This window comes from Calliphora vicina, chromosome 3 (assembly GCF_958450345.1).
Source record: "Calliphora vicina chromosome 3, idCalVici1.1, whole genome shotgun sequence".
NCBI classification, from domain to species: domain Eukaryota; kingdom Metazoa; phylum Arthropoda; class Insecta; order Diptera; family Calliphoridae; genus Calliphora; species Calliphora vicina.
In genome coordinates, this window is record NC_088782.1 from 96179284 (window position 1) to 96205670 (window position 26387).

The 26387-nt window shown below is 28.2% G+C and overlaps 1 protein-coding gene across 3 annotated transcripts in view; it reads left to right on the forward strand.

Annotated features, from left to right (window-relative positions):
- The window catches only part of nebu (nebulosa), an 80552-nt gene extending 56107 nt beyond the window's left edge, over positions 1 to 24445 (forward strand). The window contains exons 1-4 of one of the 3 annotated variants that reach the window (XM_065506523.1): positions 1196 to 2430; positions 18625 to 19236; positions 19310 to 19561; positions 20773 to 24445. In XM_065506523.1, coding sequence (XP_065362595.1) covers positions 2308 to 2430; positions 18625 to 19236; positions 19310 to 19561; positions 20773 to 21339 — 1554 coding nt within the window. In that variant the 5' untranslated portion in view covers positions 1196 to 2307 and the 3' untranslated portion in view covers positions 21340 to 24445. Of the gene's footprint in view, positions 1 to 1195; positions 2431 to 18518; positions 18538 to 18624; positions 19237 to 19309; positions 19562 to 20772 lie in introns of those variants that run through there. The other 2 variants (XM_065506525.1, XM_065506524.1) reach the window with 2 other exon arrangements.
- Positions 24446 to 26387: the final 1942 nt, after the last annotated feature.

Genomic DNA, 26387 nt, shown 5'->3' on the forward strand with positions numbered 1-26387 from the left:
ATAACAAAAATCGAATACTAAATTGTTTGATATAATCGGTCAAAATTCAGTAATTTATATAGTTTTCAAATCATAGTGTGTATAATCAAATTTATACTAAGTAGTATTATTGTAATTATTTTCACGAATAGGAAGCCCAAATAATACATAATAAATGACTTGTACACTAATATCCCGGTTTGGGTCTATAGAAACGCGAAGCAAAACGAAGAACGATTTTCCATACATTTTGATTTTCATTTAATTGGTACCTAGATTCATAATTTTTGCTGAAAAAAATTGATTTTTCAATACATTTTTATATCAACGACGCAAATCGAAGTACTAACGACGCAACTTCGAAGCCATGCAACGCAAACAGGAACAAAATCGACGCAACTTCGAAATCACATAAATTTTAAAAAGACGCAACTTCAAGAACGAAGCGACGCAAACCGTGTTATTAATGTACTAGAAGTCTATAATAAATAAAGTTTTTTCCGGATGGTATTTCTTGTATATTAAGCCTACGCATTAGGTTGTGTCTATTGTTTATAAATTGACTATAAATTCCTATGAAATCTATGAAAATATTTGCATACATTTTTTTTGTGTATCATTTCACTGTGCCTCAATGTACGTACGTACACAAAAGTATTCAAAGTAAACTTGCTGAGTGTGTGACGTCAAAGGCCTTCATACAAATACAGTGTGTCTCCACTTGTACAGAGGCAGCATACACACCCTCATTTCTATATAATATTTATTATTTAATGTCTGGTAAGGTACAAAATACACAAACAAAAATCGTGCACGATATTAAAAAAACGTGAGAGGTGGGGGCAATGTTAAGAGAATTTTTATAACGATAGCTATAGAAACGGAAATGGGAGAGAATACGAGTATTGTTGATACAACGTTTACTTAGCGCCTGCATTAATTTTCAGTTATATTGTTTTGTTGTTGTTCTTGTTGTCGGTACTGGTTCTTAAAAGGCAAAGAGGCTCGATATTGAAGCAATGTCAGAGGAAAACTTACACAAAGAGGCAGGGTGGGGAGAGGCGCCAATATAATTTACTTATGGGGGCTTGTGTTGGCGAGCGATGATGAAACTTTTAATGGAAATGCATAAATCGAAAAGAGAAATAAGAGCAATAAAATTAATGAGCGTAAAACACTACATATTTGGGGGATTGTTCGATTAAATGGAATTGCCTGGAGAGAGAGAGAGAGTGGATTACAATTTACTTTATTAAGGAAAATACGTTGAGCAAAATATGTTTTTATTTGGCGCGTAAGGTATACAACGAGACATTAACAATCAAGTCGTGGCGGTGTTAAGAAATACACAAAATAAAACATCCAATAATATTTTATTTATACAAAACAAAACGCTTAACAAAATTTCAAAAGATACACTAACTACTATTTTCAAATAGCTATCAACAGAAAACGTTAATTATAAAAATTCGTTAATAAAAAAGTTAAAGAAAAAACCGGCTTGTTTTAAAAATTCAAATAAAGTTTCATAAAAAACCTAACAAAAAAAATACTCAAAATTTGTTGTTATTTAACAAAAATTAAAAACAAAAAAATACTCGAATAGGGTTTAAAAAAATTCCATTAACCAGACTACAAAATACTCCAGAAACAATTGCTAAACATTTTTAAAAAAAATTAAACAAAAGACACAAGGAAAATAATTAACAATAAAATTCTCTATTTACAATTTATAAAAAAAAGAACTGACAGTAACAGAGTTGTGTTTAACTCTGTTAACCTTTAAAATATTCGTGTGAAAAGAAGAAAAAGAGACCAAAACGCAGGCGCTTTAATGCCCCCAGTATTTGCAAAAGTGTAGGCGTTAATCAAATAATGAACAATAGTGTGTGTTTTGTAACCTTAACGTTAAAGGACACATTCAAAAGGACATTACCTTCCCCACCATCAGCATTATCATCTTCTGACAACGTAATAATTAAACATTTGCTACGAAATTCGTCATTTAACTATTTTAATGTACCGCAAAGAAATTGCTGAAAATTGTATTCAAAAGTTTCACACAAAACAACAAGAAAATAACAAAAACAATAATAAAAATAAATTACAAACAACTTATACTCAAAACATATCCCGAACTTAGTATTTATTTGTTTAAAACAAATTAAAAATTTAAAAAATTACAACAAAATATTTATTAAAACTAGTGTTAAAATACTAAAGTAATCTCATATTTATTAATATTATTTATTAAATAACAAAAAAATCTCATCATATATCTTATATACAAAATACATAAACAACAACAACAACAAAAATCTATTCAAAATGTCATCAACCTCATCGGAATCGAATCTTAAACACAATAACGCCATGTTGGCCACCGAAGAAAGTTCACATTTGTTGGAAAAGGCTGTAAATGGAACTGAAAAATATGGCTCACAACCAGCGGTAATTTACTGTTTTTCTTTTCTTATATACAATACATAAATAAATAAGTTTATAAGTATAATTTTTCATTTATTTTAATCTACCATCATGTTTACGAACGAGTACATTAAATTTTGGTTTTATTTTTGCCATTTCAACCAATATTAAAAATGTATGTGTTCAATGTAGGTACATACATTTTTAATGGCAAAAGTATGTGTTCAGTTACATTTTTACAAAATATTTATGAATGTAATTTAAAAAAAAGATACATAAAGTTCAATATTCCTATTTTTATACACAAAATTTTCTTTCGATCAAGTTCTGTTCTTCAGAATTTAATTTTCAAAAGTCTAAATTACAAAAAACACATATGTAAAGTAAAAACTACATTCTAATTCCCATCTCAAGCAAGGATTACGCAGGGAAACACTTATTCTAGGGCATGAGATTTATTAGTCAGTTCTGACTAGGTTTCCTAATCGGAGAAAGTTTTCCCGGAAATTTTTGTTGGGAAATTTCATGAATTTTTTTATAAGGTTTTTTCGAATAATTCGATTATGTCCAGACTGATAACTACTAGCAGCAGAAAATCAGAAAATAGAATTTTTGTCACCCCAACTAAATTTTTTATTCTGAATCATTAGATTAGCAATAAATTTGATTACCAATTTTGATATTATAACTTTGTTCTACTTACCTATAAACTTCCATAGTTAAAGAGTTCTAACTAGGATTCTAAGAATATTCATATTCAGAGAAAATTATAAGAATAATATTGTTTTAAATTTGTTTATATATATTCTGATTTAAAAAAGTTCTTATTCGAAACGAATTACGTATTTGTTTTCAACTTGAAGTTGTCGAACCTCTTAAAACAAACAAGTTAAAAACTGGCTTGATCTGATCTTACAGTGTAGGACCTACACTAGTATATGAGCAGAATCATTTTTCTTTAAAATTTCAATATTTTTTTTATAAGTGATTTTCGGTAGTAGGCCTTATATAAGAGCTAGGACTAATCATGAACCGATCGTCATGAGATTAAGAGGAACGATATACGTATATACAAAACATATTTGTGTTGAATTTTATTTGAATACTTAAATTTTGAAGAGATTTATGCCCAAGTAATTTTCAGAAGTGGACCTTATATGGACGCTGAGCTCTATTATAACTTGATCCGCACAATATTTTTATATCCTTCACCTTCGTGAGAAGGGGATCCAAATCTTAAATAATTCGGTCAGACATGCTTTCGAAAGTTTTCTATTTAAAATCAGCAAAATCGGTCCACAAATGGCTGAGATATGAAGAAACAACCAGGACAACCTCGATATTTGACCTATATCTGGATTACTAAGTCATTAATATAGACAATATGGATATCTAATGATAGGTATTTCAAAGACCTTTGCAACGACTTATATAAGACCATAGTAAGTTGCACCTACAATGGGTCAAAATCGGAAAAAAAATTACCCGAATTTTTTTTCACCAAGAAAAAAAATTTTAAAACAAAATAAATTTTTTTAAAATTAAAAAAAAATTAAATTTAAAGAAGAAAAATTAAAATAACAATTCGAAAAAAAGATTTTACAAAAAATTAAAAAAAACAACTTTGGAAAAAAAATAAATTTTGTTTACCTAAAAATATTTTAAATTTGTATTTTGAAGTATAATTTGGTGAAGGGTATATAAGATTCGGCACGGCCGAATATAGCTCTCTTACTTGTTAAATGTGATTCCTTTTTCGAGTATATCGTCCCCTTAATAAAACAATAGTTTATAATTTTTTGCCATTTCGAAATAATTGAGTTTAAAATTTTTGTGTTAGTAGACATCTAGAACAAAAGTAATATTTCAATTGATCTTTTGAGCCACTTTATGGAAGTAGAATTTCACCAAATTTTGACCACATATAGAATCAGTTATGTAGATTATGCAATAAAAAGTAATGGTGTATATGCTTATACACTATTGTTTTATTGAGGTGACGATATACAACTTGTTTGTGATGAATTTCTCTATATAAATCTGACATTTATTTTAAGTACTATTTCGGTGGGACATTTGTATGGGGGTTGGGTTAAACAATGGACCGATTTGAACCATTTCCATACGTGTACCAAATCTTATCGAGCGACGGACGAATTCAGAGTCGATCGGGTTACAAACATCAGCACAAACTCAATATACCATGGTTTAGGGTATACAAAGTACATATTTGTATTTCTGCACTTGTGTATCATTGTGTAAAGTGTGTCCTCTTAAAAAAAACTTAACATTCTTATAGCAGAAAGTTTTTTTTAGAATTAAAAAGTTTTGTTTAAAGCACAAATTTTTATAATTTCTAATCTCCAAACTAAAAAAACCTTTATCTGAACTGTTAAAAAAGTATAGCAAACTTATTTTAAAATAAAAAATGACGCAGCATTTTAAATTTATTCCATATGCGTCATTTGGAAAAACGAAATTCTCTTGATACTCGTTTATTTTCAGAGGCTGGGAAGGTGGTTAAATAAAATGTAGCACTAACTTAATGATAATTTTTCTAATTGGTTTCAGTTCTTTGAACAATTTACCCAGCAAACACTTTTATTAAAAATCTCATGAATAAGGGTTAAATTTGGAGTATTTCTGTTATAAGATAGTACTAAATAAAGATTATACTGCACAGTGGTTTTGATAAGTCTTTACCGGTTCAACCTATTTTGGTATTTTTTGGACAGATAAGTTAGCTATAAGAAATAACTATTGGTGAAAAATTTTGAGATTTATTGGTTAAGTCCAGGAGCGGAACAAGTCAACCATTGGGGGGTAATAAATTAAAATTTATTTTCCATTTTTCTTTTTTTTTCCATTTTTAATTAAAACTTTTATTTGGGGAGGAAATTTCCCTTTTTAAACCCCCTGGATCCGCGCCGGGTTTAGTCCCGTGTTTTTGTTCCCGAACATTTTGTTCTAAGTTTTTCTTTTTGTCTTGAAACTATTTTCAATACCAAATAACTCCGATCAACAGAGAATATTTGGGAAAATGTTCATCTCTATTTTTGGAACATAGGTTCCAGGTTTTAAAAATGTTTACACATTAGGAAAATGTCAAAAGTTATCAAGCCATTGATTTTAAGATCTTTGGATCTATACAAAATCCAAATTGTATTGCATTTGTATCTAGACCTATTCAAAAGTATAAAAATTTGTAAATAGTACGAAGATATTGTAAAGTTTTCTGTACTATTGCTGTCTTGTTGACATCTCCACAAAATGTATAAAAATGTATTGACTGTTTTCAGCAAATATTCATTTGAACTTACATGACATTTGCAAGAGTAAAATACGTCAAAACAAAACAAAATAATGTATTTATATTTAAATTTATTCTAACTAAGAACTTGTTTAGTTAATTAAATAAACATTAGTATAAAGGCAGGACAAAAATATACATTTTTAAGTGGTATATTTCATTAAAGCTTAAGAAAGTTAAGATATCTAATCTCGGTTTTGAGTGGACTGATGATAAACACACAAGCGATACAAAATTTTCATCTATGACTTAGATTTAATTGATTTTATACAAGAATCAAGTCATGAAGTTTTAACAATATTGTGAAAGAAAGTAATTTAAATTAAACTGTTATTTAAGGTTTGAAGTGGACTCATGAAAAATACACATGCGATAAAAAATTTCAACTAGGATTTATATTTAAATGATTTTATACAAAACTGAAATCATGAAGTAGTAAAAATAAATGATTTTGTGAAAAACACACAAACATTATTTGAATACTGAGTGATTTTCATAAAACAAATTTGAAAATTTTTTCCGGTCTTAATTCTGAATTAGGCCCTTAATATTTATTTACTGGGTTATGACCTAAAAAAATACTATAACTCGAATAAATTTTCCTTGTGTACTTACAGAGAATTCTAATAATATTATCCTAAATAAAATTACTAAAAATCTTCCTTTATAATTGAAGAAATTCAATTACTTGCATCTGGCTTGAAAAAAACAAACTTGTACGTGTACAGACTTTAAATTTCAATTGGGGTTTCTTTAGTAATGTTAAAGATAGATTATCTTCTTCAATAATGGATTTTTTTGCTTTACAGATTATTTTGTATAGACATTTTCTTTCTTCATTTGTTGTTTTTGTTTTTTCTACATTTTCTTATAGTTGATTTATTATGCCAACATATTTTATTCATATGGTTGGGTTTTGTATACAACCAGGCAGTCATATGGCGTTTTCATGATAGTGAAAAAGAAAACTTTGAGATTAATTTATTTTCATGTTCATATTCAATTTCATACTTGATCATTCCAGCATAGAAAATATGTTTTTTTTTCTTTTCTTGTTGTTTTGATTTGTTTTTTGAACCGGCATTTTTCTTAATCTCCTTCAATAATTTCTCATGCGTTCAAATCAAGCGTCTAGTTGTATTTGGTGTTTATGCTTTCTGAATTAATAGCAGATGTCAAATTTTGACATTTTACATGCAATGTTATTTTGTATTGGTTTATGTTAATGGAGAATTAACAGTAAATTATGTATATTTGAATTTACATGTAAAATTTGTAGTATATTTTAAGGCGTTTACTTAGTCGTGGATAAATTACAGCATTCGATATTGCTCAATATCTGTATTTAACTGATCTGTAACTAATTTTGTCTGTCTGTAATTTGAACAAATGAACTAGTTTTTTAGGGATCATTCAAAGTACTTCCAAATATTTTCAAAAGTTATACATTTTTGTTTGTGTTTTCAAACAAATGCAAAATTTTTGCCGAACAAAGCCAACAATATAATTTATTGTTCACTGGTTTATTACACCTCAACCGGGCACTAAGTACTGTTAACAATTGTAAATTATTATAAACATTATGAATAATTTGCAACTAATTAGAATACCTATATCATTTTATCTAAAGTCGCAAATAATATTATAGAGCTTGTTCAATGAATTTCTTTCATTCATACCAAACTTATTTATTCTGTTTAGTTTTGTTTTGTTATTGCAAAGAAAACTAAAAGTTTATTTAAATGAATGAAATTGTTATTAAGTTTGTTTATATGTACATAAATAAATAAATTATGAATTTATTACGTTTTCAAGGTTATCCATGTCAAATGAATCACAATTTAACTAAAAAGCTAATTTTTGCCAAAAAAAAAAAAGTTTGCTTTATTTAACCAAAAAAGAAAAAAAAAACATGGTGGACTAAAAATGTTTAGACCAATATTTATTAAAGCCAAACAAGTGATAGACAAATATGAATAGACAAAAAGTAGCAGCAAGTTAGAAGAGTGCTTTATTCGGCTGTGACGAATCGTATATACCCTTCTATTTAGTATATTTTTTTGTGAAAAATATTTTTCCCTATCGACTTCCCAATAAGGATCTAGAATATATATCCTCGTACTGTTTTCCCTAGCTAGTCGTGGTTTTCTCCTTATATCTCAATCATCAATGGACGGATTTTTCCGATTTTCAATACCAAAATTCTCATAAATATATGTTTCAGTAAACATATCGCAACTATCACAAGGACATCGTAACATCGACTTCCCTACATATAAATATCCATAATATATATACTTTATAGATTATCAACTGAATATTTTGAATATCACAAACGAAATAAGAAACTTAACATGCCGCTGAAGGGTATGGAAAAATAACTGTGGAAGTTCATTGACGTTTAGGTCTGCTAACAATGATACTTTTAAATTCAATTATCATTGATAAAGTAAATACAAATAATAAACAGAAAATATGAAAGTAATATTTAACTTTTTCACTTAAAATCATTAACCGAAAGCTGGAAAATTATATATATTTAAACATTTTAAGACCAAAATATCTTTTCGATATCTGTATGGGCCAAAAATTCTAAGAATAATTTCTTTTTGGAAATATCGTACTGGTACATACTTCTACTTTTAACCGGCCCCTATCTAATAGTACCAGTACAAACTCACTTAAAAATACATGGCTGACACATTAAACAAATTGATAAAAACATTCTCTATATAGATAATATAAACGTAATAATGTACGTACTTGTATGTAATTATATGAACAAATTCTTTCTTTTCTAAAAGTTTTTATCTAAACAAATATTTATTGTATATTCAGTATAAAAAGAAGAAAAAAAAGACAAAACCAATACCAGGAAGGAAATTAAAAAGGAAACGGTTATGATTTCATATTATGTTTGTACTCGACTACACATTAACTAAAATTTAGTACAAAAAAAATATCATATATTTTTTATTTATATACATAGATTTTTTTTAATACAGAAACGTTATCATATTACCAAGGCCAACATGTATTGTATTGTATAAAAACGAAAAGTCTGTAGTAGTACGATTGTATGCAAAAACGTACCACAAAGGCCGTATCAAAAAAAATATACATTCACATACAGAATCAAAATAAAATCAATCTTATTGTTGAAGGTTTATTAACCCTTAAATGACCATAATAATAGAATAAATATCGATGGTCATCTTTTTTCCTAATTGAAATTGGAGATGCCAAGTCCACTTTTTGGAAAATTTAAATTATAATATAAAACAATGGAATAAGAAAAAAAAATAATAAAATACACTATCAGCTTTACTTCCGTTACCACTAAGTTATCGTTACCGAAAGTTGATAAACGAAAAAAGGAAAAGGGAAAATATTTCATATGAAATATTGATATGTGAACTCATAAAATATATATAAATATTATGGATCCTTACAGATGCACAATCATATGTTATTTGAAATAGTTTTCAATATATAAGATATGTGTATTCTGGATCGTTTCCAGAATTTTTATTTGTGGCCCCATAAAGGTACAGGACCAAGTGTTGGTTGAAACAGATTTTCTGAAGCCCCCACATGTGGTATCAAAATATCAGGTACATGCAAGAGATGTTTGGTTTTGAAAATCATCGAAATCGGCCCATAAATTGCTGAGATATACTTAAATTTATCACTCTGACTTGTTATTAAACCATTTTATCTAAAAATTCTAACATTTAAAGGGTTAAACATTATTTTTCATAAACTTTTGCTAATGAACACTATTAATTAGAATAAAAAATGGATAATATATATGTAATAACATCTGCATAAATATGTTATATACGAATGTATCTATGAAAATGTTTATAAAAATAAATTTATAATTATGGGGACGATTTCCAGCAACAAAAAGCGGTTAATATTATTTTAAATTTCTTTGTTATTTTGACAAAAAAATTAACAACAACAAAAACGCCTCCATTTTAAAAATATCTTTTTGGCAATTTACATTGTTTTCTGTTTTTAACTGGACAATCCTTTGTGTTGGTATTATCCATGGTAAAAGTTAATTTTTGGCCAAAGGCCAATTAAAATGCCAAAAAAAAAAATATTTTATTTACTTGTTTTCATTTATATTTATTTTTGTACATTTAGTAGTTTTTTTTATTATTTATAATTGGAAATATTAACAATAAAAGAAAGGTTGTTTTCTTAAAGCTGCTGTAGATGCCATCAACTGAGAGTAACATCTCGATGTTTGGCATTTTTTGGGGCCAACTCGAGGTGTGCTGTAGACTGGTTTATTTACAAAAGAAAACATTAAAATTAACACGAATTTATGTTAATTATAAATTTCATCATTATTTCATTATTTTTAATCATATGCATTACAAAAAAAACGAAATATATAATTGATTTTTGTAATATACAAAACAATTCAATAAACCATTAAAAGTGAAACAAAATTTTATAAAATAATTTTTAGTTTCTCTTTCATAATTATTAATAAAAAAAATGTTTATATTTTTATTGTAAAAATCCTTTATTACTTAATAGTTTAAAAATAAATTTTGAATTTATTAACACACCTTTAACCACTGACATAATCTTAATACAAAAAAAAAATCAATTACAAATTGCTGTTTATTTTTAAAATTTACAAATATATAAAGGAATTTTGTTTATTGCAAAAACCTTTTAACTTTCGCCACCGCAATTTTTTCTCCAAATCGTCCATCCATATGAATTAATTTGAATTTATTGATAATGATTTACTTTATAGAACTGTCATTAATATGTATTTCTGGTATTCCATTTTATTGAGTGATGGCTATTCAAATCTTTATGTATATGTAAATAAAAATTTATTTCTAAATGAGTAAATTTATTTAATAATATACTAAATTGTATTGACACTTTGAGATGTTTTTTTTAATGAATTTTTCCATAGAAAATTGTCATATAAAATTACTTCTCTATTATTTATTAATAAACGCATAAAAACGTTTTTTTAATTATTTAATTTTTTAAAATAAAAAATGTAGATTTAATTATAGAGTAGAATATTTTAATTATATAGACTATGGAATATTTTTTATTGTCAAAATATTATACAACAATGATTTGAATTAAAAATTAATAAATATTACAACAAAAACTATTTAATACGCAAATTACACATTTATAATACAGTTTTCCAAATTTACTACATATTTTTTTTAAAGAAATCCTCAAGTTTATGTATAAATACGTAGAGCCTATTTGCATAAGGTTTTATTAATTTACATAAAAGGTTTGATGATATCAAATGGTGGTAACTTTTTGTTGCAATGTTGTAGGACACAGTATCGAACTTGTGATTTTACCCATCATTTAGGGTGACAACAAGTTACATAACTAGCTACTTGAATAGTTATTTTAACACGTGCATGACCCTTTTTGATTACAATGAGACTGTCTAATAGCTGGTCCAAAGTAGTTAACGCATTGGATTCACATACTGGCTACATAGCGTCAGTTTAAAGTGACTACACTCTAGATTACTTAGAGACACATAAGTGACAATTGTCTATACGTTAGATTACCTGGGATGTATAAAGTAACCAATTGTCTTCTCTTTAAGAGCACATACGTGTCAAATGACCCAAAATATATAAATTCTAATTAGCCAAGTGATCAGACATTAATGACAATTACTGTCTATAAAGGACAGATTGATATTGATATTGAAGTGTTGTGTATTAAGTATTATCCCGTGCTTTAGTTTTGTCCGACACTGTATGTACTTGTAATGTCAGTCTGACATTGAACATTTTTATTTTGAAATAGTATTGAATGCCAGTGCTAGCTTTCATTACATTTATTTACTTACATATGTATTCTTTTTACTAAAAACTTCTCCGTTTGTCAATAAATCAATTATAGTCTTTGACATACTTGACATTAACACTTGACACTTTAAATTCATATGTTGGTTTACCCTTGTAAAATAGTTATGTTTACTTGTGTAAATTTACTACACATATGTATGTACGTCTGTAAATAAACCACATCCCGTAATTAAAGATAACATTTATTATTTGTTCATAATTATTACAATATAAATTACCACAACAACACTATTTATTTGTGTGGTTTTTTGCACTATTTCTAAATAGTTACAACTGTACCTGGTAATGTTTTCTTAAAGCAAATGCTACAAATTCCTGAAAACTAGTTAAAACAGGTAGCACATGAATGAAACCTGTAGAGCTGTCCCTGGTTTATTGGCACTTCCTAAAGATAAACTTAGCAGAAGTGAATATGCAACTAAGAGTAAATGTGTGTAGGAAGGAATAGGTATTGCTATTTAAACTGAAGAATTACTTTAAGGTTTTGCCTTTTTTTATAAACTTAATTACAAACAAGTAAGAGAGCTATATTCGGTTGTGCCGAATATAGCTCTCTAAATATTTTATTTTTAAATATTTTTAGCTAAACAAAATTTATTTTTTTTTCCAAAGTTGTTTTTTTAATTTTTTGGAATAGTTATTAAAAAATTTTTTTTTAAAATTTTAAATTTTTAAAATTTTTTTTGGTGAAAAAAAATTCGGGTTAAAAAATATTTTTCCGATTGTAGGTCTTATATACGTCGTTGCAAAGGTCTTTGAAATATCTATCATTATATATCCATATTTTGACCTAGATATAGGTAAAAAATCGAGGTTGTCATGGTTTTTCATCATATCTCAGATATTTTGCTGAAACTTCTCGAAAGCATGTCTGACAGAATTATTGAAGATTTGGATCTCATAGATATCTGTGGTCTTCAGAAAATTGATTTCAACAGACAGACAGACGGACATGGCTTAATCGACTCCGCTATCTATAAGGATCCAGAATATATATACTTTATAGGGTCGGAAAATGATATTGTGGAAATTACAAACGGAATGACAAACTTATATATACCCTTCTCACGAAGGTGAAGGGTATAAAAATAGGTTTGAGCTGGGAGCCAATAAAAGAAATTATTATTAAAAAAAAATAACAACATATTACCTTGATTACATGTAGAGAGAAAAAAAATACGTTTAACAGCACGAATGCCAAGCAACATTTTTAATATGAGGACAAACATAATTGTTGTAGGAAAAAGTATCTTAACGTACTTATATTTGGTTTTAGTAAGGTAAGGAGCAGGGACGGGGATTACAGTACACTGTTAGTTTTTGTTTTCAAGTCTTTAAGAAAAATATCAAGTGTTTTAAATAAAATTTAAATTTTCACTTTAGAAATAGAAATCTAAATACGCAATTTTCCATCGCTGTACTTACAAATGTAAAAAAGGACCATATCATCATCCTACATATTTAGGCGTAGTCAACCTGTAGAACCAGTTAATGGACAGGCAAACATACAAATTGTTTCTTCTGACTTTTTTTTGTTCCATCTTAATTCTTGTGTATCCCTGCTGTGTTGCACCAGCTTGAAGTAAAGAGTGGGCGATTTAAAAACAGACAGTCAAACAAACAAACAAACAAAATTTAAGTAAATAAAAGGCGGCAAGGGCATTACAAAGTGACCCCAAAGTGTCTTTGCTTTTGTATATGCGTATTGGTTGGCTACACTCGAAACGAAATATGTACATAGATATAAATCTATCTTCTCAGCCATTAACTTTTAATATTGATTTTTTTTATTTACGTTTATTATTGTTTTTGGCTATTATCTGCTGGCAAATATATTTTTAATAAACATGTGACAGAATAATTGATAGATGATATTAAGTTTAGCTAGAGATATGGACATCATCAGCACGTAATGGGATTTAGGTGTAGAAGTTATTAGAAAAGAGCAGGGACAAAAATTAAAAGTTTGTTTGGCATCAAAATAATATTGAAATAGTACCTTTTTTGCTCCCAGAGCTAAAAAGGTACTAATTCAACTGATTTCTAATCACAACGATTCTGTTTCATCTGTGCTGTAACAATACTGTAACTTTAAAACAAATAAAGGGAATTCCGGGGAAAAAGTTTTTTCGCTTTCTTTTTATTTTTATACCCTTCACCATCGTGAGAAGGGTATATATAAGTTTGTCATTCCGTTTGTACTTTCCACAATATAATAAATATATAATATTATAGATAGCGGAGTCATTAAGCCATGTCTGTCTGTCCCTTTGTCTGTTGAAATCAATTTTCTGAAGACCCCAGATATCTTCGGGATCCAAAACTTCAATTATTCTCTCAGACATTGCTTTCGAGAAGTTTCCTATTCAAAATCAGCAAAATCGGTCCACAAATGGCTGAGATATGAGAAAAAACCAGGACACCCTCGATTTTTGACCTATATCTGGATTACTAAGACATTAATATAGACAATATGGATATCTAATGATAGATATTTCAAAGACCTTTGCAACGACGCGACGTATATAAGACCATAGTAAGTTGGACCAACAATGGGTCAAAATCGGAAAAAAAATATTTTTTTCCAATTCTTTTCCAAAAAATTAAAAAAACAACTTTGGAAAAAAAATGTTGTTTACCTAAAAATATTTAAAATTTTTATTTTGAAGTATAATTTGGTGAAGGTGAAGTATCAAAAAAAAAGTACGATGGTACCAACGGCACCCTGGTAGAAAGAATTTTTAACACACCAGAGCTCCGAATTATTTCAATTTGAGCTTAACTCAGCAATTCATTCCATTTAACCATTCAAAACAACTTCTTTAGCTTCTTTCAAAGGCTTTTATTTACAAAGAATTCATTCATTGTTGAACTAATTCATATTGGAATTAATTCATAATAAAATTCATTGATTGGTTAAAATTGAAAAAAAAATTCTAAAGTCTTTTTGTAATAGATTTAAATTAAGGAAAACTTTAATCATTCAATAAATATTATTAAGCTATTTTGATATGGATTTGAACTAAAGAAAACTTGAATGTCTCAATATGGAATTAATTATATAACTCATGAATTCTCAAATGAATAAATTCAATACGTTTGAAGTACTAAGGAATTATGCCTATGAATTAATTCGTAATTAATTATTTAATGGAATGGTTTAAGATAAAATTTAATTTTATTTTGAAATATGTCTTTCGAACCAAACATTATCACAGAGAATAGAGAGGGGTTTTTATCTTTCTCTCAAAAATTTTTATATCTTTTTCATTCCATGAAACCTGGATTTTGGATTATTTGGAAAGTCAAAATTGTCACTTGAATTGTGAAAATTTTGTTTAAAATAGTTTCATTATAGGTACCTATCAAAAAAATAAATTTGTTTGAACGGGCAGTGTAGCAAGGGACTAAATCTAAAGAATAGCGAGTTTTAAGAAAAACGGATTATCGGATTAGAAATTACAGAAAACGATTTTGGCAACCCTGGAAATATTTAAATCTGAAGTGCATTTAAAAGGTTGTGTAAAGGGGGGGGGGTGTGTCTAGTCGTAGAAAACATTTGCGTACTTAAGTGAAAATCAAAACGTATAGAATAATAGAAACAACAACAACGTCATTTGTCTTGAATATCTATTGCCGTTTATGAAGTTTATGACCGCAAAAGCTTCTTTAACATGTTCGTATTAATAGTGATTCTCAAATGAACGCAACAGACAGACAGACAGCACACAACACATACGTTTACTACTTACTTAACAGAGGACAAAAAGGGCATTCGATTTTTTGCTCTTTGTCTCTTCTACACGCTCTTAGTTAGATACATAAATAAATATTCGATTATTTTGGAATGCACCTACCCATACCCGTACCCATATTTATTATTTGTTTGTTTTTATTAAACTTTTGTTTAATATTCCTTACAGGTTCTGAAATATTTTAGCTGACATACAAAAGTAGTATTTTTTACTTTTCCTTTATTAATAACCTGCTGGTTATCGATTTTATTAACGATTACTTGCTTTGAATTTTTATTTTTTTTTTGTGTATAATTTGTTATGTAAACAAAACAATATCTTCACACTCATATGCATTGATTGCTATGCCCAAATTCAGCTGCAATTAACCGGGAAGTTCTAAATTTATATTAACAGTTATTTGGAACAAAACAACAAAGGCAAACAAAAAAAAGCTTTTTTTAAACACCTTGACCATCAATATTATATATAGCTTTTTTACTCTTAACTGTGTTCAAGCTAAAGCAATACAAAAAAGTTTAATAAACAACAGTTAGAAAAAAGCTTTTTTGTTTTAAAAAAAATTTCTTATAATTTGTATAGAACAAAAGTTATATTTTATTTATTTTATAATTACGTTCTACAACAATTGTTAATAAAGGAAATTGCCATATTTAAAGCACAATTGTTTGCCAACTTCCTTTTCCTGATATTGAATAGTTGCCATAGCCATACAGATAAATAATAGTGTTACCACTCCTATTAATGCTTAGAATTTGGTAACTTGCCATATTGTTGGTTATATTTAGCATAATAAATTTTCATAAAACAATAGCTTCTTTTTATAGCCCATAATATATTTTTGTTTTATTGTTTCTTTAATAAAAACACCTGATACATATTTTGTTTTAATTGTTATTATTTGTCTATTTCCATACATACGTCATTTGAGTTGTTTTTTATATTACAATATTTTTGTTATTTCAAATCACAGAATTACTTATTAGAATTACAGGATTATTATTAATAATCCTCATTAAATAACACTTGTTATTGAAAATTGACAACAAATAGCAATTTAGTTATTAAAAGATTGCAATATATTTTTGTCCACAACTCTAATACTCACTGTCTGTCCCTTGAATAAGTTGTACAGTTAGAAACGTTTAAACTTAAGCTAAATTATATATTAAAACAATTTATTTTAATTAATTTTTGGTTTTTAATGCAACAACTTGCTTATGTTTTGAAAATAAGCCCGTTATAGCGTAATGTGTTTGGCTATATCTGTTAGGATTTGAACGTACAACCCTGAAACTAATAGATTATCACTTAATATTATTTAAATTATAATTGTTTGGATTTAAAAATAAAATTAATATTTTTAAAATGTTCTTTTATCATTCATAAGATTTTGTAATTAATATCATTAAAAATATAAGAATTTAAGGTGTTTTATTATTCAACTTATACCTAAACTATTACACAATAATATTTCTACGTGTGGCTAAACAAATAAACAAATTTTTACATGTAATTTTACATAGCCCCTGGATTATTATAGTTTTTTATGACATATTCCCATATAGTTGATAAAAAAAACACTCGATATGTAATAAAAATATTCAAATACCCTACAAACTACAGTTTTTAGCTACAAAATTACTAGCTCGATTTCGTTTTGAATTTAAGTTAGAAGCCCTTAATCTTTTCGGTATTAAATGTTTGAAAAACTGATTTAAAGCGAAAATGTCTATACTTTCTTTGTTTCAAGTGAACTTACTTTAGCCCGTACTTTGATTCCAATCTATAATTTAGCTGGATAAAATCGGAAAATCGGAATTATTCGAATTATTTAATAGCATTTCAGCTTAATTCACTATTAAAAATTGTCAGCAATTCATTCCATAAAACCATTTCATAATAAATTCTTTAGCTTCATTCAAATGCTTTTATTTGAAAATAATTAATTTGTAGTCGAATTAATTCCTAATGAAATTTATTCAACTTTTGAATAATTAATTTATTGATTACTCAAATCTAATTGATTACTCTTATCTAAATTCTATTTGTAATAGATTTTAATTGAAAAAGTAACATTAATTAAGCTATTTTGTAATGGATTTGAATTAATGAAAACTTGAATGATTCAATTAGGAATTAATTCTATAAAGAATGAATTCAATACGTTTGAAATATAAAGGAATTAAGCCTATGAATTGACTCGTATTGAATTCTTTAATGAAATGGTTAAGAGGTAAAATATAATTTGATTTTGAAAGTTGAATTAAAAATTAATTCTTTCGAACGATGGCCTCAAATCCATATAAAATGACTTCCAAATAACTTTGTACTGCCATTATATTTTCCATTTGTTTTAAAAAATGCCTTTATTTTTTATGAAATTCTATGCAAAAGAAACGAATACTAGAAATACGAATTACATGGTTTTAATAAATCAAAAGATTGTTAAATTTCAAACATGCAAAATTTAAATTTGAAACATTCAAATGCTTTTTAGATTTGTTTAATAGTTATCTACAATTATTGGAAATCTATTAGTTTTTCAAAATTCATTGTCATACAATATATTTACCTAACAATTGTAGGGTATTGAGTGCAGTTCACATAAATGAAACCGAATGAATGATGAATTCTGAAGAATGGAAACAAAACAATTGTTATCAGACAAACAAATGGGATCATAAATTTAATATCTGTATTAGAAATGATTGAAACAAATCCCTTTAACAAATATAAAAAAGATAGGAAATCAGTGGTGGCGAAAGTTTTAATTTAATTGGGGACACAACTCTGAAAATAAAACTATTTTTAATGAATTTCTTTAAAATTCTTGATAAATTTTCAAATTATATACTTCAAAATGTTGGTAAACAGAAAATATGGAGTTTTTCAATCTGCAGGATTTTTTAGAAATATTTCCGTTTTGAATAGTTTTTTTTAATTTAAATTTTATTAGTCATCATTATCGAAATTATTATGATAGTTATCTGTTTTCAAAAAAACAAACCATAACCTACTACGCCTCAGAAATTATTAACAATTTTATTATCTGTAAACAAGAAATGGAATGAACTAAAATATTAATTTTAATTATAGCGATTTCAATTAGTCTTGTAAAAACGATACATCAAAGCGCAACAAATATTCTAGCTCAACAAATTCAAAACAAAAAGTCCTGTTCATTGTCTAAATACAAATACAAATAAATTTAAAATAATTCATTAAAATATGTATATAACTTCTTTCTATATCTTTGCAGGATCAAGATAACTTACTCAGTAACATGGTTCACACGAGCGAATCGAATTCAAAAACTCTGCCACAATATGTGGCAGCCTTATCGGCCGCTGGCGGAGCCTTTGCAGCTGGTACAGTGTTAGGTTGGACCTCGCCGGCTCAAGCAGAACTAACAAATGCTAAATATAGTTTCACAGTGGATGAAAATGCTTTCTCATGGATCGGTTCGGCTATGACTTTGGGTGCCGCCTTTGTTTGTATACCCATAGGTTTCCTAATCAATCTTATTGGTCGTAAACTAACTATGCTGTTGTTGGTGTTGCCCTTCACTTTGGGTTGGTGTCTGTTGATCTGGGCCCAGAATGTGGAAATGATGTATACGGCTCGTTTTATATTGGGTGTCTCCGGTGGCGCCTTCTGTGTAACAGCTCCCATGTATACGGGAGAGATAGCACAGAAAGATATTCGTGGCTCATTGGGTAGTTTCTTCCAGCTGATGATAACGGCTGGTATTCTATTTGTGTATGCCATTGGTGCCGGCTTAAATGTATTTTGGATGAGTATTGTATGCGGTATTTTACCTTTAGTATTTGGGGCTATATTTGTATTTATGCCTGAATCTCCTACCTATTTGGTAAGTTTTTTCTATTAAACAAATTTCAATGGAAAATTAAATTAATGCCATACATTTTTGTTTAAATTTTTAGGTTAGTAAAAATAATAACGAAAGTGCTGTTAAATCAATTCAATGGTTGCGCGGCAAGGACTACGATTACAGAATGGAAATCGAAGAATTAAAGGAGACTGAACAAAAAATTAAGGATACTCCCGTTTCTATTGGCAGTGCTCTCATGCGTCCTGTTACCCTTAAAGCATTGGGCATCAGTTTGGGTCTTATGTTCTTCCAACAATTGTGTGGTATCAATGCTGTCATTTTCTATTCAACCGATATTTTCAGGGTGAGTTAGCTATTGTCATATCATGTCTGTTAAGCATGGTCGTGAATATATACATATATATGTATCTATGACCTCTAAGAATGTTAAATTATACTTTTAAATACGTAATAAGTATTTGTATTAACATTTTTATACCCTTCATCTTCGCGAGAAGATGATTTATAATTTCCACAATATAATTTTCCGATCCCATAAAGTATATATATTCTGGATCCTTATAGATAGCGGAGTCGATTAAGCCATGTCATTCCGTCTGTCTGTCTGTTGAAATCAATTTTCTGAAGACCCCAGATATCTTCGGGATCCAAATCATCGATAATTCTGTAGAAGAAATGCTTTCGAGAAGTTACCTATTTAAAATCAGCAAAATCGGTCCACAAATGGCTGAGATATGAGGAAAAAACCAGGACAACCTCGATATTAGACCTATATCTGAATTACTAAATCATTAATATAGACAATATGGATGACTAATGATAGATATTTCAAAGACCTTTGCAACGACGTATAAAGACCATAGTAAGTTGGACCTACAATGGGTCAAAATCGGAAAAAATATTTTTTAACCCGAATTTTTTTTTTCACCAAAAAAAATTTATTTTTTTTTTAAATTTAAAAAATTTAATTTTAAATTTAAGAAATTAAACAACAAATTTTTAAAATAACACGTGGAAAAATTTTTTTTTCCAATAAATTAAAAAAACAACTTTGGAAAAAAAATATTTAAAATTTGAATTTGGTGAAAGGTATATAGCTCTTTTAAATATGTTTCCTTATATGCGTCGTTGCAAAGGCCTTTGAAATATCTATCATTACATATCCATATTATCTATATTAATAACTTAGTAATCCAGATATAGGTCAAAAATCGAGGTTGTCCTGGTTTTTTCCTCATATCTTATCCATTTGTGGACCGATTTTGCTGATTTTAAATAGGAAACTTCTCGAAAGCATGTCTGACAGAATTATTGAAGATTTGGATCCCGAAGATATCTGGGGCTTCAGAAAATTGATTTCAACAGACATCCAGAATATATATACTTCATAGGGTCGGAAAATTATATTGTGGAAATTAAAAAAATGGAATGACAAACTTATATATACCCTTCTCACGAAGGTGAAGGGTATAAAAAAACCTGTTAATTGTATTTACATATTACTTTGATTTCTTTGTACTAAATCGAATATTTATTTATTTGTATCATTTTTAGGATGCTAATACCGGTATTAATGAAAACCTTTCGACCATTGTTGTTGGCATTATGCAGGTCATTGCCACTTTTGTCTCCGTTATGGTTGTCGATAAATTGGGCCGTCGCATCTTGCTCTTGGCCTCCTCCAGTGTTATGGCCATTGCCACCACCGCCATGGGCGTCTATTTCTATATGAAGCAACAAGATGAAGCATCCGTTACCAATCTCGGCTGGTTGCCCGTTAGCAGTTTGTGTATATTCATCATTATGTTCTCGATTGGTTTCGGACCCGTGCCCTGGTTGATGATGGGTGAATTGTTTGCTTCTGACATTAAGGGCGTGGCCGGTTCCATTGCTGGCACCTCCAATTGGGTGTTGGCCTTCATTGTAACCAAGACATTTGTTAACTTGAAAGAAGCCATTGGCAGCGGTCAAACATTTTGGCTATTTGCTGGCATTACAGTGGTAGGAGCCATCTTTGTATTTGTGTTTGTTCCCGAAACCAAGGGCAAGAGTTTGAATGAAATTCAAGATGAGTTGAGCGGCAAATCAAACAGAAATCAAAGCAATGGTAATGCTATCTAAATGAAGAGTCTCGCCGTGTAAGCAGTCAGTTTTTAAGCAGGAGATTTTAAGAAAATAAAGAAAGGCATGTCTCAGCATGTCCTTACACAACAACACTAAAACACATTTATTAAAAAAAAAACAAACAAAATGGAAAATGAAAACATGCTTTTAATTTTCATCTCATCATGTCATTTGTTAAACATTTTATTATTATTTTTATTTAGTTTAGAAACGATTTCTTTTGTTTTGATGTTTTCCTTTAATGTTAAAAGCAAGGACTTTTTTATAATTTTAAATAGAAACATTTATGTATACTAAGAAAAGAATTTATTAACAATACACATACAAATTAATAAAAATCTATTAAAATAGAAACAAATTTGAAAAATGTTGGTTAGGAAACTGTTTAACCTTTTTCCATTTCCGGTGGCAATTACAAAAATATAAGCATGTGTATTGTTTGTGTTTAAATTATTACTTTATGTTAATTTAATAAGTCTAAGTACATAAATGTATAATTTTAACAGCATTTTGTGTAATATTTGTTTTTATTTTAAATTCCTTTTCAAACATTTCTTTATTTATTTATTTGTAATTTTTGTTTATAACAAAATATTATGTGTGCTTTTGCTTTAATGTTAATAATCAATATGAAAATGTGTTAATAATATTTTACAAAAAAAAAAAACAACCTACAAATGTAAATACATATTTAAAAGTTGTTTGGTTTATTTTAATTTTGCACTCTATAAGACTGAAATAATATGCAGAAATATAGTATTTTTTTAACAATATTTAAAATAGAGTTTTTGGCACAGTTTAAGTTGAAATAATTAACGGGTTTTGGGTTATTTTAATATTAAATTTAATAATTTTATTAAAACTAAGGAGTGAGATCGAAAAATTCTTAACACACGTTTTTCATTACATTTTTTAACCCAAGTATTATTTGAATTTTTTTTTGATCAAGTTACCTTTGAAAAACATGTCAGTTATTATGTGTAATGTCAATTATATTAATTTTTTTGTTAATCTGATTAAAATGAGTGACCAGAAAAAAGTGCGTACTGAAATTATTAAATATTTTCAACAAAACCCAACTTGGTCTTACAAAAAGTTGGCCAAGCATACAAAGGTCTGCCGTCAAACTGTTTCCAATGTTATTAAACAGTACCGGGAGAACTTGTCAGTTGATAGAAAACCTGGTTCAGGTAGAAGGAATGGTCCACATGATGTTTCTAAAGCCAAAAAAATAGAACGCATTTTCAAAAGAGCTCCCAACACATCCGGTAGGAAAGCAGCCCGGTTAGCTCAGTGCTCGGACTATTTGGTACGAAAAGTTAAAGCTAATGCAGGTTTAAAAACATACAAGGCTCAAAAAGTTCCTGACAGGAACGCTACTAAAAATTTAGAGGCCAAAAACAGAGCACGGAAATTGAAGTCAAGTTTTATAAAAAAATATTCTTGCTGCATAATGGATGACGAAACGTATGTTCTGGCAGATTTTTCGCAACTTCCAGGTCAAAAATTTTATGTTGCTGATGCTCGAGGGAATGTTGAAGAAAAGTTTAGGACCCAAAAGCAGACAAAATTTCCCAGAAAGTTCTTGGTATGGCAAGCAATATGCAGTTGCGGCAAAAGAAGCCACTCATTTGTTACAACGGGCTCTATAAATACCGAAATTTACATCAAGGAATGTTTACAAAAAAGGCTGCTTCCATTCATAAGACTTCATAATGTGTCCACTTATTTTTGGCCTGACTTGGCATCCTGTCACTATGGCAAACAAGCCCTTGAGTGGTACAAGAACAATAATGTGGTATTTGTACCAAGAGAGGCAAATCCTCCAAACTGCCCGGAGCTAAGGCCAGTGGAGAGATATTGGGCTCTTGTTAAAAGAGAATTGAAGAGTACAAAAAAGGTGTCCAAAAGTGTGGTAGATTTTAAACGGAGATGGACTACATGTTCGAGCAAAGTGACAGAAAGCACTATAAAAACGTTAATGGAAGGGTTTCCGAAAAAGGTTCAAAATTTCATCACTAGTGATTAAAACTATAAAAATAATTTTTTTTGTAAATTGTAATAATAATTTCAATCAAATAAAAAAAAAATTAAAGCTGTAAGTTTAGTGGTTTCTTTTTTATAAACATATATGTATGTTAAGAATTTTTCGATCTCACTCCTTATGTTAAGATCTTCGAACTGTTAAATAACATGATGTTAAACTGTTTTAAATGTCTAATAACACAAAAGCATTAGTGAATCAACTAAAGAATTGAATGAATAATATCTTGCCTAATTCCAACAATAACTGTATAATGTTTACAAAATATTTATGAAAATTAATGATTTTTAACGAAATCAAAAATTACAAGATTTTATCATTTAAATTCCGCACGAATTCTTTAACTTAAATAAAGCCTTATTTCATAAAACAAAGTAAATAAAATGATGGAAATATAAATTAAATTATTTATAAAATAAGACTAGGCAACTAAAAGCACACATAAATTATTTCAAATCAAAAATTTTTTAAGGGTTTTCACAACTTAATAAAATTGTTTCTTCCCTTAATAATTATTTTCTACATTTTATTTTATAAATGTTAATTTGTTTTTTAAATTTTAAGACTATTTTTGTTTGTAAATTATTAAAACTTTTTTGTCTAAACAACAACAAAAAAACGAGCAATATTTTATATACATTTTAACAAATTTTAAAAGCATTTATCATAAAAAAAAATTTCTAAACTAATTTATGTTTTTCTTGCTGTTTTTTTTATACAAATAATGTTTTCTTTTTAATCTTTATAATGCATCATTTTCTTATTTAACAAAATATTTTATTATTTTTATTTTCAATTAAAGGAAAAATCAAAAAATAAACATTACAATAATTTTTAGCTTAGTTTTTAAGTAAGAAAAATTGCATTTCGTTTACAAGAAAAAAAAAGAAGAAAAATATTGTTTTTTATATTTATTATTATTTTTTTTTTAACAAATCACATACATCATTATATAAAAAAATGTTTTTATTAAGTATATAACATACATTACTAAAAACAAATGTTTAATAATTTAATAAATTTTATATTTTATACACCATTAAGAAAATATATTAAAAATTTTGAGTTTTATTTTGAGTTTTTTATTATTATTTATTTATTAGTTTTCTATTTTTTACTTTTTGAAAGAAGCACAAGTATAAGTGCTATGTTCGGCTTAGATGTATTGTTTTACCCTACACCAGCGCACAGTGCTTTAGAAACTTTTTTTTGGAAATAATTCGGTATCTTGGGAACTATTGAAGATATTGTTACAAAATTTAACATGGTTTGAGCTGAGGTGTTTTTGAGTTGATTTAGATTTGCTCATCTTCCTAGCGCTAATGGGGGCCAGTACGTAGCCCCTCAAATTTGGTCACCTCGGGTCTCAAATTTTTTAAATTCATCGCGAAAAATCCATTTATGATTCGAATTTCAAATTTACATAACCTTTAATCCGATTATATATTGCGTTTTAATCGGCTCAGTAGTTTCGGAGTTATATTAACAAAACGCAGAACTTGTTCAGGTTTATTACTTTGTCGCAAAGCTGCATATAATAGAAACAAAATGAGATATCGAAGATAAAAATCGATTGATTCTTTTCGAATGTATTCTCATCTACCTAGTTAATGTTCTTCTTTCGATTGATTAAATGTTGAAAACATTTTCCCCATGATATGTAGAAATTTTCATACATGTATACATATATTGCTTTTTAATCGGTTCAGTAGTTTCGGAGTTATAATAACAAATTGAAGCAAAAAATAAGTTTTTTATGTGAACATATCCAATTTTGTTGTTTTAAAAAAAATCATGAAAAATCGAAAACGGCAGAAATTGTATAGATTTGTTGCTTTACCGCAAAGCCACATGTAATAGGAACAAAATGAGATATCGATCATAAAAATCGATTGATTGTTTTCGAAATTTTAAACATTTTTTTCGATTTTGTTGCGTTGTGTTATCTGTTTTAAAATCTAGATTTAACCGAGAAGCATTGGACCCTTGTCAGTATTATCAAAATATATACATACATATGTACAGATCATTATTATACCCTTCACCTTCGTGAGAAGGGTATATATAAGTTTGTCATTCCGTTTGTAATTTCTACATTTTTCATTTCCGACCCTATAAAGTATATATATTCTGGATCCTTATAGATAGCGGAGTCGATTAAGCCATGTCCGTCTGTCTGTCTGTCTGTCTGTCTGTCTGTCTGTCTGTCTGTCTGTCTGTCTGTCTGTCTGTCTGTCTGTCTGTCTGTCTGTCTGTCTGTCTGTCTGTCTGTCTGTCTGTCTGTCTGTCTGTCTGTCTGTCTGTCTGTCTGTCTGTCTGTCTGTCTGTCTGTCTGTCTGTCTGTCTGTCTGTCTGTCTGTCTGTCTGTCTGTCTGTCTGTCTGTCTGTCTGTCTGTCTGTCTGTCTGTCTGTCTGTCTGTCTGTCTGTCTGTCTGTCTGTCTGTCTGTCTGTCTGTCTGTCTGTCTGTCTGTCTGTCTGTCTGTCTGTCTGTCTGTCTGTCTGTCTGTCTGTCTGTCTGTCTGTCCGTCTGTCTGTCTGTCTGTCTGTTGAAATCAGTTTTCTGAAGACCCCAGATATCTTCGGGATCCAAATCTTCAATAATTCTGTCAGACATGCTTTCGAGAATTTTGCTATTTAAAATCAGCAAAATCGGTCCACAAATGGCTGAGATATGAGGAAAAAACCAAGACAACCTCGATTTTTGACCTATTTTTTACCTATATCTGGATTACTAAGACATTAATATAGACAATATGGATATCTAATGATAGATATTTCAAAGACATTTGCAACGACGTATATAAGACCATAGTAAGTTGGACCTACAATGGGTCAAAATCGGGAAAAAAAATTTTGAACCCGAATTTTTTTTTTTTTTTTTAAAAATTTAAAAAACAAAAAAAATTTTTAAAATTTAAAAAAAAAAAATTTTTTTAAATTTAAAAAAAAAAAATTTTAAATTTTAAAAAAAAAAAAAAATTAAAATAACAATCGAAAAAT